At 32.5% G+C, this 17,428-nt stretch overlaps 1 protein-coding gene across 6 annotated transcripts in view; it reads left to right on the top strand.

Annotated features, from left to right (window-relative positions):
• LOC123541329 (uncharacterized) overlaps positions 1–17,428 on the top strand; it is a 64,218-nt gene that overhangs the window by 22,592 nt on the left and 24,198 nt on the right. Inside the window, exon 1 of one of the 6 annotated variants that reach the window (XM_053526665.1) lies at positions 1,859–1,908. The exons of 4 other annotated variants lie outside the window; for them this stretch is intronic. In XM_053526665.1, coding sequence (XP_053382640.1) covers positions 1,874–1,908 — 35 coding nt within the window. In that variant the 5' untranslated portion in view covers positions 1,859–1,873. Of the gene's footprint in view, positions 1–1,858; positions 1,909–14,877; positions 15,114–17,428 lie in introns of those variants that run through there. One more of the 6 variants, XM_045326751.2, reaches the window with a different exon arrangement.

The raw sequence follows: 17,428 nt of genomic DNA, 5'->3' as shown, positions 1-17,428 counted from the left end.
CTTTACTGAAGGTGATTTAGACTAAAAAAATGTGGTCACATAAAAAAAACCCGAACCTTTAAATGACCTTCAGTTAGCTGGCTACCAAATAATAAACTATACGGAAATACATAGGATATTACATTTTTGTTTTTCGGCTGAAAACATTCCCTCTGGGGCAGAGAGAGGTGGCGAGAGATCAGTATCAGCAACTTCAGTTTTAGGTTACAAAATAAATGACCAAATAAGTGACCGCTATAGTGGACGGAGAAAATAGGTTTTTGATAAAGGAAATTAGCAAATGATCAAGAGAAAATAAGTGAGAAATTGGACAAGGTATAGAGTTTCAGGAGGTTTATATAACTTTTGGTAAAACACAAAGGGTGTCGAGATATTTGACAAAAAAGAGACTAAATTAAATTGACAACTAATTTTTGATAACACAGTGCTGTCATTTCGTTTTGAAAGTTTTTATTTGATTATATTAAAGACAGATATTGTTAATGAAATAAAGGAAAGACTTTTATGTGTAAAAATTAAGTACCGTGTGTACATAGTTATGTTACAAAGTATTTATCATTTTATTTTAAAGGGGCACACCTCCAGAAAAAATCTTAAATTTAAAGTAGCTGTTTCAATAAAGTGTCAAAAAATGCAAATCCATTTTCATTTATGTTGATACAGGTTGTTTTTTTTTCAATATGATATAACGGTCTGAAGAAAAATTCCTTGTGTTTAAAATACATCAATTGTTTTAGGTGTTATAAATAAAGTAGATATATTTTCTTCATAATTTACAATATTTTTTAACAATATGGAAGAATTTGGTCAATTTCATAAAAAAAATGACATAAATCTAGAGGCATGCCCCTTTAATATAGTATTAGTAATGGTTTAAAGTAATTTATTCTGTATTGTTAAAATCTTTTGTTCAGGGGAATTGATTCTCTGAAGTTATATGCAGAAACCATTAATGTAGGACTGTTATGCAACTCCCCTGTGTTTGGAATTGAATTAACCATGCTCAGGAAATGTTAATGAATTAATGAGTACTAATGATTGAATTTTCTTTGATAGTAACATTGTCTAGAATAAAATAATTATTTGGTACAAATTATGACATATAGATTTTATAGAAGTAAAAATGTAACACATATATTTGTTAGAAGAAAAAAAAATCAAGAAAAAAAGTTAAAAATAAGCATAGAAGAACTTTAACCCCTAACCTGCTATATTTCTATAATGGACTGGTCCATCTTTCAATTTGGACAGTACCACTTATTACTCAAAGGGGTTTTCACTGAAAATTTACTGACTGAATAGCGAACAGTGCAGACCATGATCAGACTGCACAGATGTGCAGACTGATCTTGGTCTGCACTGGTCGCAAAGGCAGAATCATCTGCAGCCAGCAGGTTAAGGGTTAATTTAACTAGCCACTTGACTGATAGTCAGACTTTTTTTGTGGGGGAGTGGGGGGAAGGGAGGGGGTTCTTACTTTGATGGAATTTCATAGACGTACTGTTAAATCTAGTGGGTTTTTTTTGGGTGGGGGGGGGGGGTTGTTTTCTTTTTTTCTCTGAGAAATGCTTGTAAGATAGACTGACTCCATTCTTGAAAATTGAAAAATATAAAATAATAACTGAAAAATATGTATCGCTGCTAAGAAGCAGCGGCCTAAACTATATCCAAAGCTGGATGCTGCTTTGGAAAAAATGTTTACTATTTTCTGAAGATCACTGTAATGAAATACTGTTCTAGAGATTTTATTGAGAACATTAATTTTAATTGAAACTTTATAAAAATGGAAACCTTGCTAATTTTAAGGTTGAAGGACTACATGCAGATATAACCATAGGAAGGACATTGAAGGACACTGCTTATTCATAGAATAATGACACTTCTAAGTTTGGAAGAGTTGTACAATAGGTAAATTTTCTCCCATTTTCTTCAGGTTTTTTTTTTTTGTTTTTAGTTTTTTGTTTGATTTAACGTTGCACCGACACATGATAGGTCATATGGCGACTTTCCAGCTGGAGGAAGACCCCAGGTGCCCCTCTGTGCATTATTTCATCACGAGCGGGCACCTGGGTAGAACCACCGACCTTCCGTAAGCCAGATGGATGGATTCCTCACATGAAGAATTCAATGCCCCGAGTGAGGCTCGAACCCACATCGATGAGGGGCAAGTGACGATGATGAAATAATGCACGGAGGGGCACCTGGGGTCTTCCTCCACCATTAAAGCTGGAAAGTCGCCATATGACCTATCATGTGTCAGTGCGACGTTAAATCCAACAAAAAGAAAAAAAAAATTCTTCAGGTGATCTGGTGAATCATTCTATATAACAGGGGCTTGTTTTCTTTTGGTGATTTTTGAAAGATGTTTTTTCTTTCTGTTTTATCAAGTGGTTGAGAGATTCTTTTACCCTTTGTCTTGTGTTGGAATACATTTCTGTAGTACATTTGCACATTGAAACCATTACTTGTTTTATATATCATGGCTTAAACAAAACAACAGCATAGACAGCGATTGCTGTAGTCTACGAGCATGCCCCTTTAAAAAAGTTTTATTTCTTTATTGCATTAAAACGGACATTGAGTCAGTTGACTTAGGCAGTTTACAAGCAATGTATGAATGTATGCTGACATGCTTCAGTAATTCACTGAGGCCATGCAAGCTCACTAATGCATTTGTCACATTGTGTCTCGTCATAGAATGATAAACTTTAATAATCACTACTATTTAACATTGTTTTAAAAGTACATTTAAAACTGTTTACTTTATTACATCATTCATATCTTGTTTAATTCTTTAAAAAGATAAAACGTTTTTAGAATATCCTCTTAATTTAAGACATCAAAGGGATGTTAACAAATCGCTATAGTGGACAAACATGTCATAAAACGTTGCAAAAGTTTTGACCATTTTTCTGGGTTATCTAAAAATGCGAGCGATATATTAATAAATCGCACGATTATGCAATTTTTGAGTGGATAAAAGTGGACTTTACAAGCAGTTTTACGACACATATTTTAGTTGAGATAAATGTTTGATAATAAAAGCATTTGTAGAGCTTATTTCAGGCCGGTTGTTTCATTGCGCAAATACCAAGGTTGCGTAACGCTATTTACCTTTATAATGTTGTGAGAGCCGTAAAAATGGCATTGTAAACTGGACATGAGTACCAAATGGCTTTGTTCTTTTTCCTGATGATAGGTTGGAGCTTGTTTGCAGTGATATAAATTGATAAAAATATACTGCACCAATCCATTGACAGTTAAATTGACTCATACATAAGAGTCATTTTGGTAATTGATGTTTTTATGGGGGTGTCTGGAAATCTGGGTAGGGACAATTCTTTAACCCTTACCGTTCTAAATTTATATAATGAACTTGCCCATCTTTCAATTTGGACAGTACCATTTAGTGTTTTAGGGGATGCTTACCAAAAAGATACCTGAGTGAATGGCAAACAGTGCAGATCTTGATCAGACAGTGACAGCACGGATGTGCAGGCTGATCAAGATCTACACTGGTCATAAAGGCAGAATTAATCATATCCAGTACAATAATGGTTAGAACATCCCCTTTAAAATTATTTGAGCTGCGCCATGAGAAAACCAACATAGTGCATATGCGACCAGCATGGATCCAGACCAGCCTGCACATCAGCGCAGTCTGGTCAGGATCCATGCTGTTTGCTTTCAAAGCCTATTGCAATTAGAGAAACTGTTAGTGAACAGCATATGGATCCTGACCAGACTGCGCTAAAACGATGCGCAGGCTGGTCTGGATCCATGCTGGTTGCTTTAATGCACTATGTTGGTTTTCTCATGGCGCGGCGTGGCTCATGTATACAGTTTTTCAGACAGTTCCTTGGACATAATGCTTTTTTGGAAAGGAATTGTTTTTTACCTACTGTCCTGTAATTGCACAGGAGGACAAAGGGGTGGATAGGTACTATTGACATATACATACAGGTCCACCAGTATGATTCCTAGATCTTGGTTTTTCCATTAGAGCAAAGATGCGTTTTGTTAACCAATTAATGATATATGACAGGAGATTTTGTATCTCGATTGAGATATGTCAGAAGATACTTTGCTGAGATACACTGGTTTTTAGTTTTTGTAAAACATGTGCATTTCATTGAGTACTTGTGGCCTTTTTCATGGAGATTTTGATATCCTGAGGACACTGGTGCCACATTTTTATACATTCTCATGTGGTATATGTATGTTTTTCACAACCCAGAAAATGACATCAAAAGACCATCAGCTTTTCCTGAAAATGGAAAAACAGTTAATTTACCATTTTTAGCACTGTGGTAACAATGAGCAGTAGTTTTCAGTGAAGAATCAATAAAAATTAAAGGAAATGATCAATCCTTTCTAAGTCTTTACCTTTTTAGAATTTTAAAAGTTTCTGCTGGGGCTTCAGTGTTAAGAGAAAAAGTGGTTGTAGTCACCAGGACATATTTTTAACTCTGTGCAACCAACTCTGTTATCATTCTTGACATTTTTATCATGGTATAATGCAAAACGGACTAAATTAAGTTTTTCTTGATCCCTTTGTTGGCCGTTATTTGTCCAGTGTTTTTGGTCAATTTACTATCTTGACCGTTATGCAATCTAAATAGACATAAATACTAAACTCTGAGATAAACTGTATGATGAATTTTTATGGGACTTGTTTTCATGTCATGGATTTGAAGATTAATGTGGTCAATATGGGGAGTGACTTTTTTTCTTGCTTTATTTTGTTATAAAAGAATTCATAGTTTAAAGGGGCATGCTTACAGAATTTCAAATTTTTGGAAATTTAGAAAATACTTCCATTTGTTAGAAATTGCAAATAAAAAGTTTTAAAAAAGTGATCTGGTGAAACCTTAGGCAATATTATTTACTGGTGAAAGCTCTGGACTTGTAAAATTGTAGAAAATCTACTGCGTTAGTAATGCAGTAAAATTCAGCAGTAAGAAACTCAAAGATAAAAAAAAATAATTTGATTTGCGATTTTTTGAAAATTTATAGAACCACTGTGTTTTCATTTTTGCTTTAATTGCCATGTTCATGGCATTCCCTTTTAAAACTTGAAAGAAAAGGGCCGTTTAGACACGGCTCGGTCCCTGGTTTTTGTGGTATTTCAAAATCTCCTGTTTGACTGGAAAAGATATTTGTAATGAATGATCTAGGGTACAATATGACAAGGTGTTAACTCCCCTTCATATTTCTGTAACAGTTTGTTGACACAGAAAAGCTGTACTTTTACTTCCTGTCACCTAGAATTGCAAGGTGCTAACTCTCTTTCCCATTTCTTATTCTCCTTTTGACCAAGTATGGCAAGGTGCTAACTCCCCTTCTATCTTTCTGTACAACTTGGTTGACACAGAAAATCTGTACTTTTGCTGCTAAAATTTACATTGGCGGACCATAGCCTGATCAACTCCTGTAAACTTCAAGAACCTGAAAATTACAAACCAAAATATTATTGATTGTCACAGTAAAAACCCAATCCCTATAAAAAGTCTTTCAAACAAATGAAAGTTATTTTGCAGATCGAGGAGCTATATAAAAGATATATTTATTTTTACTGTTCATGTCCAAGAGCTTGCAGGCATTTTGTTAAAAAGTGTTTTGTTGCACTCTCTTGTAATAAATTAACATTTTACTATTAAAGAGCTGAGAATACATTAAAGCGGTTTAAAAAATGATTTTTAATTGCTGTTTTAAATGATTCTACAAATTTTTCCCATACGATTTGCCTTGAGGTTGTTTAAGATAAGTATGGTTTTGTGTAAAAATATATTTTATTGCTGTTTGTCTTATTGAACACCTCTTTCAATACAATGTACCCACATTCACCCACATTCACCTGAACACCTTTTTGAACCATACCCACATTCACCTATCAGTGTATTTATAACAATAGAGAGATTTAGGACTATTTTAGACATAAAAAGTAATGTTTAGACTTATAAAGAATATCTTAAAGTTCCATAAGGCTATAGTATAATAACTAACACAGATGAAATATCTGTCCAAATAGATGATTCACATGAATACATACATTGTTAAGAAAAGCATTACTTTGAATACTGCACATGAAATTATTCCATAACAGCCACAAGGGAGGTAATTAAAAACCATGGGTTCAATAAAACATTTATGGTGTTTGTCAGTATGCAAACCTTTAACAAATATTTAAAAAAAAAAATGATAATTGATAGCAGGATTTAGTAAGAAACTAATATGTTTTATGTTTGTAATCAAAAATGAGGCAATCTTTTCAGGAGGGAGTGGGTAATAATTCCTTTACCTTGCAAATAGAATAATTATCTCCCCTTACAGCCAAGAGTTGACAAGAAATTAATAAAAGGTTGCCCATTGTAAGATTAACCAATGGTGATTAAAACAAATGCATTTGAAAAACCAGGTGTTCGTACATATAGGACACTAGTGCCTCCACTTCCTGCGACTCTGCGCATATTTTGACTTAAGTCAAGGGCCATAACTCTGGTCTGGCTGTGTCTGGTATGTATATATTATTATATGCCTGTTTCAATTTTCAGCTTTATTTTTTTTAACTTGGTCCATATATCGGCATGTCAGCATTGAATATCAATAGTTTAGATTTAAAAACATATAACAAATAACTAAATTAACACTTTTAATAAGTAATTTAGACCAGAAATAATTACTTTAATTCTAGGTAGGGATAATGGATTACAACATGTAGATTTTTTTTTTATTTAAAGGGAGGTAATTCTGAATTACTGGATAAATAAAGGGAGATTATTTTACAAGATTACATTTTAATGGTGAAAATTGTAGAAAATACAAGTTTATACAGAACAGGGCTTTTAATCTTTTAATTAAACACAACATTATCTTGACTTTAAACTATTATCTTTATATTTAACCCTACACTGACTTCTGTTATCATAATGTTTTTCATAACTGCAGTTTCTAAATAAATGTATATTTAGATAACATTCTTTTATACTGTCTTTTTATATATATATAATAGTTTTTAATGTTTTGGATTGCCAGACTTTTAGGTTACAATTTCCATCATATTTTACAGACCATGCCTAAAATAAAGCATTTTTTAAACCGCCTCGATAGCCTAGTGGTAGAGCGTCTGCTTCGAGTGCGGGAGGTCGTAGGTTCGATCTCCAGCCGCATCATACCAAAGACATGAAAAATGGTACCAGTAGCTCCCTTGCCTGGCGCTCAGGATTAAAAAGGAAATTGGCTTCTCTTCTCTCATACCCTCGTAGCAATGGATTCCATCAGGAATGAGGTGGCAAGAGTGATTAATATAAGTTGTAGAACTTGTTTCACAATGGACCTAAAATAAATAATGTATAAACTAAAGCATTGTTTGTTTCCCTTTTCACTACTTGCTCACAAAAACTCACAAATAAGAAAGCAGTATTGTTTTTTAAGGATGTATGTGTTGTTCTGATACGAAGAAAAACATACTCAATCTAGTGTTGTTACATAACCCTTACCCAGCTAAATTTCTATTATGAACTTGCCCATTTTTCAATTTGGACAGTATCATTAACTGTTAAAAGGGGTGCTTACAAAAAGATACTGAATAGCGAACAATGCAGATCATGATCAGACTGCACAGATGTGCAGTTTGATTATGATCTACACTGGTTGCAAAGGCAGAATCAATTGTGTTTAGCATGATAAGGGTTATAATGATCATAAAGATATAGAGCTGTATAGGGCTGAAAAAAGTTGTGTTATTAATATTGCAGATTTTATATCATACATTATGTATTTTGAATAGATTCTGTTAGTTGGAAATGCTTGCCCATAGTTTGGACAAAATTTTTCAACATGTTTATTTCCACCAAGTTTGGCATGGAACCAGAATGTATATACATAATATATATGACACTGGAAAATGACAAAGTGGGTAAAAATAAAAGTTAGATATAATTGTAAAAATGCAAGGAGAATGTAAATTTTCTGCATTAGTTCAACGGTTTACTACCTTGTGCACAATAATTTTTTCGATATTTTAAAAAATACGTTGTAAAAATCATATTATGTCAATATGTTTGTACCAGTCTATAAATCTGAAACTAAAACGGACAGAAAATAGGAAAATATAAATAATTTCGGTGCAGTAATTGTTTTTTACTCATCCGATTTTAATACTTTATTATTTCAGTGTGTACTTAAAGAACAAATTTTTCTGATTTCTATAAGATATTTTAATACTAAATTGTCATAATTATTGTTTAAAGTGGGTGCAACATCAAATTTACTTTAAAACAACTTTTACGCAAGTTTACACAAGTTCTAGAATTAAGAAAATTCGAGCAATTGGTCTAATATCAGCTTTTAACAATTTTATCAATTTCATAATTTTTACTTTTTTTAAAGATAATGTTAGTCATATTTTGTAAATAAACATTTCTCTTTGGTTTTTTTTTTATAGAAACTCATAGATGCAAAAAAATATATTAGCATTTTTTGGCAAAACAAAACCAACATTAAAGTGTTTGGAAAGAAAAATGAGACCCAATATCAAAATTCAGGTAAATTTAAAATGAAACAATGAATCCATTACATTTCCCTGATTTTGATGATAAAATATTGACTAACTGTATTATTGACCTGTTTGCAGCTATCAGTATTTTTCTTTGTTAGTTAGGTGGTCATTATATACGGCCAGATAGCCATTGGTCAGTTAGGTAACTGAAGTGGTCAGTACCAGTTGTAAAATAGCAGTTGAGAGGATAACACCTAGATGGTTTAAGGCACAGCTGGACATTGCATTTTCATTTCTATGTTTTTTGACTGGACAGTTTGGGGTGGACATTAAGATAAAAAAGAGCAAATAAGAGATAGTGTTAACTGTTAATGCTTTTCTTTTGGGACTGTAAAATTGGAAATTTTTGTGAGAATATTGTTTTCATGAACTTTGAAAAAAAGGTGTTTCAGAGGTTTAAATGTGTTTGGTTATCAATCTTTATATATAAAAAAAACATATTTAAAAGAAATGATAGCAGTTACAAAGAGAAATATTATTTTTTATTGAAAAGAAATATAAATTCAACATTTCTTCAAGCTGGTATGGTGCACTGAAATGGACATGAGGTATGTTTTCTTAAATATTTCTAATTTGTTAATTTCTAATTTCTGTTATCTAGGTAATTTAAAAGACTTTTACTTGCATTATCTGATACTTTGATTTTCTTATTATAGTGTTTTGGTGACTGACAATTAAGGCATTAAAATTCTTGCTTTTGTTAAAGTCATATAATTGTATTATTAAAAGTTCTGTTCTGTTCTGATCTGAATGATAACTTTAATGAGCAATTGGCATCTTATGTGCAACTTTTTTGTTGCAGAATTACTTTGCAAATTCTTATTTGAATTTGTAGTTGCAAATTGTCTGTTTCTTGTTTTGAACATCTAATTGCATTGTTCTCTATTGTGCATTTTTCTAATTGCTTTTCCAAATTGCTTAACTTTACTAATTTCTAATTGTAGTTTCTAAATTATTATTATGTTTAATTTCTATTTTAAACACAAAAGTTGCATTTTTAGTTTCCACTTGCAGATAATTTCTTATTGTGAACTTATTTGCCATTTGTTATTTTAATATCTGATAGTCTATGTACAGTAATTGTCGTACAAAACAATATTTTAATACTGTCATAACTTTTAAGTATTAAAATTATTTTAATTCAAAAGACAGCGGTCTGAAATCATTATTTTCGAGGGGTGTGTTTGTATTATGTTTCTGAGATTTTATGGTTAATGATAAAGGTTTAAGAAATTTGTCTTTAGAAAAAATGCATTTAACAGAAACATTAAACACCAAATAATTAGGAATTATGTTATGCCAGTCAAGATTCAGCATGCATTCAAAAATAAATAAGCGGCTGTGGGTGTTGAAGAGGAGAGGGAAGTGTGTGTGTGTGGTGGTGGTGGTGGTGTGTGTGAGGGGAGGGGGGGGGGGGATGATAGGAGGAGTTTATTGATGGTTTGGTTTGGTTTATGTATAGATAAAAAAAAGCAGTTTAGTGTAGAAAAGCTGTCCACAAACAGGAAAATGTATCAAATTTTCAACAATAATTAGCCAAGTGCCAACAGGACCTGTAGATGAAATAACAAGGATGCTGACTTAAAAACACTCAGTGATGAGGACATCCACATATTGAAATGCTCGATCAAAGATGGTCATTTTTAACTGGCTTTCTTTTCTTAAGTGACCACTTCAAAGTTGTTATTTCACTAATTTGATTTGATGACCATAACACCATATATGGTTTCATAAGGAAATATGTTAATAAATAAAACTGTTGGTCATCTTGATACTTCTGGGTCAAACTGTCACTAAATATTCATTTTGAAGAAAATGTATATCGTTAAATTTGACAAGATTTTTGATTGATCATTTTGACCATGTGCCTAATGATTTAGCTATTAAATGATTATTATTTTACATTTATTAAAACATGTGAGTGCTTATTTGAATGGATTGCAATCATGCAATACTTCAAAAGAATTAATTGAAAAAAAAGCATTATAGACAAGAAGTGGATGTGAAGTCACTAGAAAGTTTCTGGATACTGCAGCTATGGAACTGTATGTTCAGAGAGAGTTTTTTTACCTTTCAGATTTGTAAAAAGAAACGTATAAATTGTTTTCTTTATATAATATAGTTATGTAGCATTATCAAATAACCAAGGCCTTGACATGGTTTATTGTTGGATATACCATATTTCAGATGTGTAGGAATTAAACAATGAGGGTGTTAGCACAAGTGGATGGACATCCAAACATCTGAATAATGAACTGTGGTAAATTAGATGGTAAACCACAAGAACGCATTGTTTATTTTCATTTTAACATGTTCAGTGAAATATTTTGAGAACAGTAAAACTGTTACGCTGAGCTGAATACATCTGAGTGGTATTAGTATCCTACCAGTCTGCAGTCAAGTCATTTTGTATTGCAGAGTAACAATACAAATGGCTTCCTCTTTTGATAAATTAGAATCAAAATTGAGATTTCTTTGATCTTCTAAAGCCTAAGTGTTGTATGCAAAGTTGGTCATTTTCAGAACTGTGAAATCATTTATGTTTGTTTGAGATAAAATTTTGTGGATTTTATTGTAAGTGTTTAAGTCTCCTTTAACTTTAGTTTAAAATTTGGATTCCACAAAGTCGTTTCTCTACATATTGGCCAGAAATAGAAAAAAAATAAACTTATAAGCCCACAAAATGAATGATGTGACAGTAAATGTTGTGTTTAACCCTTACCCTGCTAAATTTCTGTAATGAACTCGTCCATCTTTCAGTTTGGACAGTACCATTAACTGTCAAATGGGGTGCTTACCAAAGAGATACTAACTGAATGGCAAATAGTGCAGATCTTGATCAGACTACATGGATGTGCAGGCTAATCATTATCTGCACTGGTCGCAAAGGAGGAATCAATCATGTCCAACATATTTGGTTGTAGTGGCTCTTGAGTTTTTCATGACACATGACTGACACTTGCTTGGTCTTAAAGAAGAAGAGTTTATACATTGCATGGAGGTTGCTAATATATGAGCTATGTCACAGCTCTGGCTTGTTAATACAGGCTCTATATAATGAATCATCTCGAGCCATTTAAAATGACATGAAATGATTTTCCTGTCATTTTTCAGGAAAGTTTATAAAATGATAAAAATTTACTTGAAAATGATTTCAGTGCGAACGAAATAGCTTTATATAATTATATGTGTTCTTCAAAATACGTTAACAAATTTCAGTCATACTTGGTCAGCTGGCTTCCTTTGTTTGCTTTCTGTTATTGCTATTTTGTTCGGTTAAAAAAACGTAAATTGCGTCTCAAAATGTGGATGATGTAAAATTTGATCAGTTTCAACATTCTATAGAGTTTTATTGTTTGACTCAGGGTATATGTTAATTTGATGCTAGACAAATTTTAAAAGAAAATCTCATCATGTAAATTAAGGAAAAACTGTTAATTAAATGGAAGCTGTATTTGTGATTATTGATAATATGACATTTCAACATCAGTGGAACTTTAGTACACTCATTTTTGAACCATCTCTTTTTGTGTTTGTTCAAACTTGAAAAGACCGTATGCAATAAAAAAAGCGTTATGCAATATTTGACTAATGGCGAATATTGGTAAAAGCAATGAAATGTTTTTGTGAAAAATATATTCATTATATAACAGTTAAACAAGATGTTTAAATAAAATTGCTGTTTTTGAGATAAGGTACGACAAACAAAAGAGTGGTCAGTTTGCTTTGGCAGAGTATTTTCAGATAAATCAATATTTGATCGAGAATAAAAGGCTTTTGAGTGGACCGTTGATTTATTTAACATTTTTATGAAAAACATATCACTGATATTACGTTGTTGAAAAACCTAACTGGTGACCTTTTGACCAGTGTACTTCAGAATAAGCGGAACATGTCAATAGATGTATAAATTTGCTTTTTTAAAAAGTGATGTTTGGCTTTTTGCCACTCCTTGTTAAAGAAGTATGTGTTTGAATCATTTCTCTCAAGTTTAGACTGGTTTCTGAAGCATAGATTACTAATGAGCTATATTCATTCAAGGTTATAAAACTTGAGTTTGGGGACCAGTCTTAAAATATCAGCATCTGATTGGTAATTTGTTAATGAGCTATTTTTTTACAATGACCAATGGTACATTTGAAGTCTCAGACTGGTCTTAAGGCTTATTCATAGAAACTTTTTCAAAGTTGATTATTTATAATGCTTATATTTTGTTCACAATGATTTTGATATAAGATGTGAAATGAAATTATGATAATTTACAATATACAATGATATATATATATATATAGCATGATACTAGTAGTTACTATTTACTATAATTATATGCACTTGTTTACATTTATTATAACATTATTTTTATCCCCCGCCGATGAAATCGGGAGCGGGGTATTGAAATGGCGTTGTCCGTCCGTCAGTCAGTCCGTCTGTCCGTCCGTCCGCAGCCATTTCTCAGTAACTACTTGGTAGAATTTCATGAAACTTGAAATAAACATGAACCAACATACTGCGATGATGCCCGTCAAGTTTTTTTTTTGATTGGTCAATTTCCCTCAGAGTTATTGCCCTTGATTTAATAAAAAATGTCCGTCTGCAGCCATTTCTCAGTAACTAACAGGTAGAATTTCATCAAATTTGAAACAGACATGAACCAAGATACTGTGCTGATGCACGCAAGTTCTTTTTTTGATAGGTCAGTTTCCGTCAGAGTTATTGCCCTTGATGTAATGAAAAATGTCCGTCTGCAGCCATTTCTCAGTAACTAGCAGGTAGAATTTCATCAAATTTGAAACAGACATGAACCAAGATACTGCGACGATGCCCTTCAAGTTTTTTATCGATTGGTCAATTTTCCATATAGTTATTGCCCTTTAATTGTTTAAAAATCCACAGATCTGTACATAACAAACCAACCAATTGGAAGAATTTCATTAAACTTCTTTCATTCTTTTCCATGAACATTTATTATAAACATGTGATGTTGTGTACCTACACCTGGTCACCACCTTACCTTGGTCCCCCCCCCCCCACCATTTTTATCTTATTTTTTTTTCATTTTCTATCAATGTTTATAATCAACATGTAAACTTTTGTATCCTCCCCCCCCCCCCCCCCCCCCAGCCCCACCCAAACAAACCATTCATTTTCTTTTAATTTGATTTTGACTAATGAAATTATTTGCTTCTTGGTAACATTCTTAACTTTTTGCTGGATATATTTTTTTGCCGTTCCTCAACTCTGACCCTGTCGGCGGGGGATTCCAATTCATCGAATTTGCTTGTTTTTCTAACTTTTTTATCTTTTCATTTTGAGGGTTTATCTGCCCAAAGTTAGTAAAATCGATTTAAAAGAAGACGTAAAAGGTAAGATATATGTAAACAGCCCACATCATTTGACATTTTATTTGCTTAAAACTGACCACTATTAAATTGTGGTCTTTTTGAAGGGAAGAAGGTTGAATGTTAATGCTTGGAGATAGAAACATTTTGCCCGATAAGAGATGTTTTGTATTGTAGATAAATAAAAGTGGACAATTTATATTTTTAGTGACATTCAGGGACATTTTTAAAGAGGTTAAGAATTTGTCAATCCTAATTGAAATGAACTCTGACTTTGAAAAAACATTGATAAAGGATGGGCTTTAGGTTTAGATAAAGAGATGAATAGTACTTGTTTTTATCCATTGATAAACGACTTTTCTATTATTAGATTCTTAAAAGGAGTTTTGAGTTAAGTTTTTTTGCAGTTTTTGTCTTGAGGTTAATCTTGAGGACTGGTATAATAAGTGAGGATTGAAGTTCTGAGTTTCTTGTGGGTGAAGTTGATAGTTGCAAGCTATATTTAAGTTTCTTTATTTTGTTTTCTATGAATATTTTCGGTTTTTGATAATGATAAAGTTGTGGGTATTGTGTTATTTTTAGAATTATGGATTGGGAATGGCATAGAACACTTATAATTGTAAACAGTTTTGTTGATGGCAATAAACACATTGATTAGCAGTATACTTGCTTTTCCCTTTTATGGCAGTTAAAAATAAAAATATTTTTTTGGCATCGGAAGACTTGATTTGACGAGACAAAGAACCGAATATTCATTATGCAACTGGTTTATTAAAAAAACATTCTGTTGTTTTCTTTACATGACGTGATTTCACTTCGATAAAAAATGTAGATAGAGTGCGATTATCAGCTAGGCTTAAAATTTAATGTCCGATTGTTTCACATTTAAGCATATAGTAAAAAGATTAGATAAAAGAAGAAATTCAGTTGAAAAACAGTTTGTGAGATCTAGTCAGCTGTATTGTGACCATTATAAAAGATTACATGCAAACAGCTAAAAGGACGACAAAAAAGGAAAAGATAAAATGCTGAACTTTGATGCTTCATGTTGAAACGTTGCTCATTAGGAATTGGAAAAGGCTTTATCGCGAGTGAACATTTCTATAGATTCAACCTGATACAAGTAAAAGCGTAAAAAAATACAAACTTAAAACAATGAAAACTAATTTGGGGAGCAGTAAACGAAAAGAAAAGGCTCCAGTGTACAGAAACAGGTGAGTGCTTGAATATTTACTGTAAAGCAAGTGAATGTGTAAGTGTAACATATTTCGTAACCAAAGTTTTACTGTAAATCAGAATTCTGCTTCCATTTAATGTTAAGCGTATATTTCAGTTACTGCCTTGTTATGAATGAAACAGTCATAACTCTTTTTCGGTAAAAGAAAAGCAGAATAACTACAGTATTTCATGAATGTGTAACCATTTTCAAAAATTGTCACTAGTGTAACAGTTTTCACTAAGGTAACTTGTGATCAAAAAGGTAACACTTCTTCACAATGGTAGCAGTTTTTACAAAGATGGATAGTGTTTACAACAGGACATCCTAAACATTTATTATAAGAACTAAAACATTTAAGTAAAAATACTAACATGAATGTAGGTTTTTGCTTTAAAAAATAATCAAATGGAAGACACTATGTGACATTAACATTTGAATAATGATTAAAATGATCTATTGAATGAATAGCACACAGTGGGTGACTATAGTTTGCCAAAGATGTTTTTTCTTGAACATTATTGGTACAGTGTTGTAACAGTGATGTAATGTAAGTATTTTTTATTGGCATTCACATCAACATCGTAAAATTATATTGTATGCAACACTTTTTAGATGTAATATGTTAGGAACAATACCTTTTATCTAATGATAGTATGATGTAATGTAGGTATGTTTTTTATTGGATAACACCTTTTTCTATAGGGAATATCATAAAACTATTTTGTATGAGCAGCTACCGTAACTAATTGACAACCTGTGATATGTCGATAGTCAGCAACTTGAAGCAGCAGGGAGCATGTTTAACACACTGCATGCAGTTAATAGTATCATAAGAATGACACAGCATGAAATTCACTGGACTGAGAAAATTGGCATACCTGATGATGAATTGAAAGTCAGAAAAAAGGTATAGAGGTAGTAAAAGATTATTAATGTTTTACTACAGTGTAACAGAAAGTTTATATAATTGTAGCAAAAAGCAAGATCATATCACAAGAAACACTTCAGATTTTTTTATGGTCTAAGTTCATTTAGTTTGTTGTTAAGCAGAAATGTCAAAAGGGTCAAGGTAGGTACATTTTCAGTGAATTCAAGAAAAAGGATGGTGGGTTTTGTCAAGTTACACCTGTTGTGGTATTGTTTAGCAGCAAGTTGTGAATTTGTTCACATTTTTTTTTGCATGATTGGCAAGTATTTGAGTTTGGTTGTGTAGAATTTAATGCTATCTTCTATGTACAGTAGTATTTTTTATTTGAGCCAGTGTATCTCAATACAAGTATTTACAACTTATTTAAAATTGTAGACCAGTCAAAATGCGGGCATCTGATTGGTTGCCTCTTAGCCCATTTTTAGCTCAACTGTCATGTAGTGACAGGATGAGCTTTTGTGATTGCCCTTCATCCGTCGTCCGTCCACAATTTCCTTGTGAACACAATAGAGACCACATTTTATATTTGATTTTTTTATCAAACTTGCACACAACTTGTATGGGCATAATATCTCGGTTCCTTTCGAAAACTGGCCAGATCCTATCATGGGTTCCAGAGTTATAGACCCTTCAAGGGTCAAAATTTGCCTTTTTTGGCTTGTGAACATGATAGAGACCACATTTTGCAAGCAACTTTAATAAAACTTGCACACAACTTGTATTGGCATAAAATCTCGGTTCCTTTCGAAAACTGGCCATATCCCATCATGGGTTCCAGAGTTATGACCCCTTAAAGGGCCAAAATTTGCTATTTTGGCTTTTGCAGCCATATAGAGATTTCATTTACAGTTTGATTTGATACAAACTTGCAAAATATCTCCAACAACAATAAATCTTGGATTCTATGATGAATCTGTCAGATCAAATCATAGGTTCGAGAGTTACGGGCCCAGATTGACCCCTGAAAGAGCCAAAATTTGGTAATTTTTACCTTGTGAACACCATAGAAGTGGCATTTTATATTTGATTTTAACCACACTTACACACAACTTAAGTCACAATAAGATCTCATTTCCTTTCGAAAACTGGCTAGATTCCATCCCTAAAAGGGGCAAACTTGTACAGAATGATTATCTTGATGATCTCTAGGCGTGGATCGAAACTGGGTCATGTCGGGTCAAAAACTAGGTCATCAGGTAAAATCAAAGGAAAAGCTTGTTAACAACTTAGAGGCCACATTCATGAAACTTGGTCAGAATGTTTATCCTGATGATTTCTAGGCCAAGTTTGAAACTGGGTCATATGGGGTCAAAAACTAGGTCACCAGGTCAAATCAAAGGAAAAGCTTGTTAACACTCTAGAGGCCACATTTATGACTGTAT

This window comes from Mercenaria mercenaria, chromosome 16 (genome assembly GCF_021730395.1).
Source record: "Mercenaria mercenaria strain notata chromosome 16, MADL_Memer_1, whole genome shotgun sequence".
NCBI classification, from domain to species: Eukaryota; Metazoa; Mollusca; class Bivalvia; order Venerida; family Veneridae; genus Mercenaria; species Mercenaria mercenaria.
Note: the sequence above shows the minus strand (reverse complement) of the source record. Positions and strands in the feature narration are given on the sequence as shown.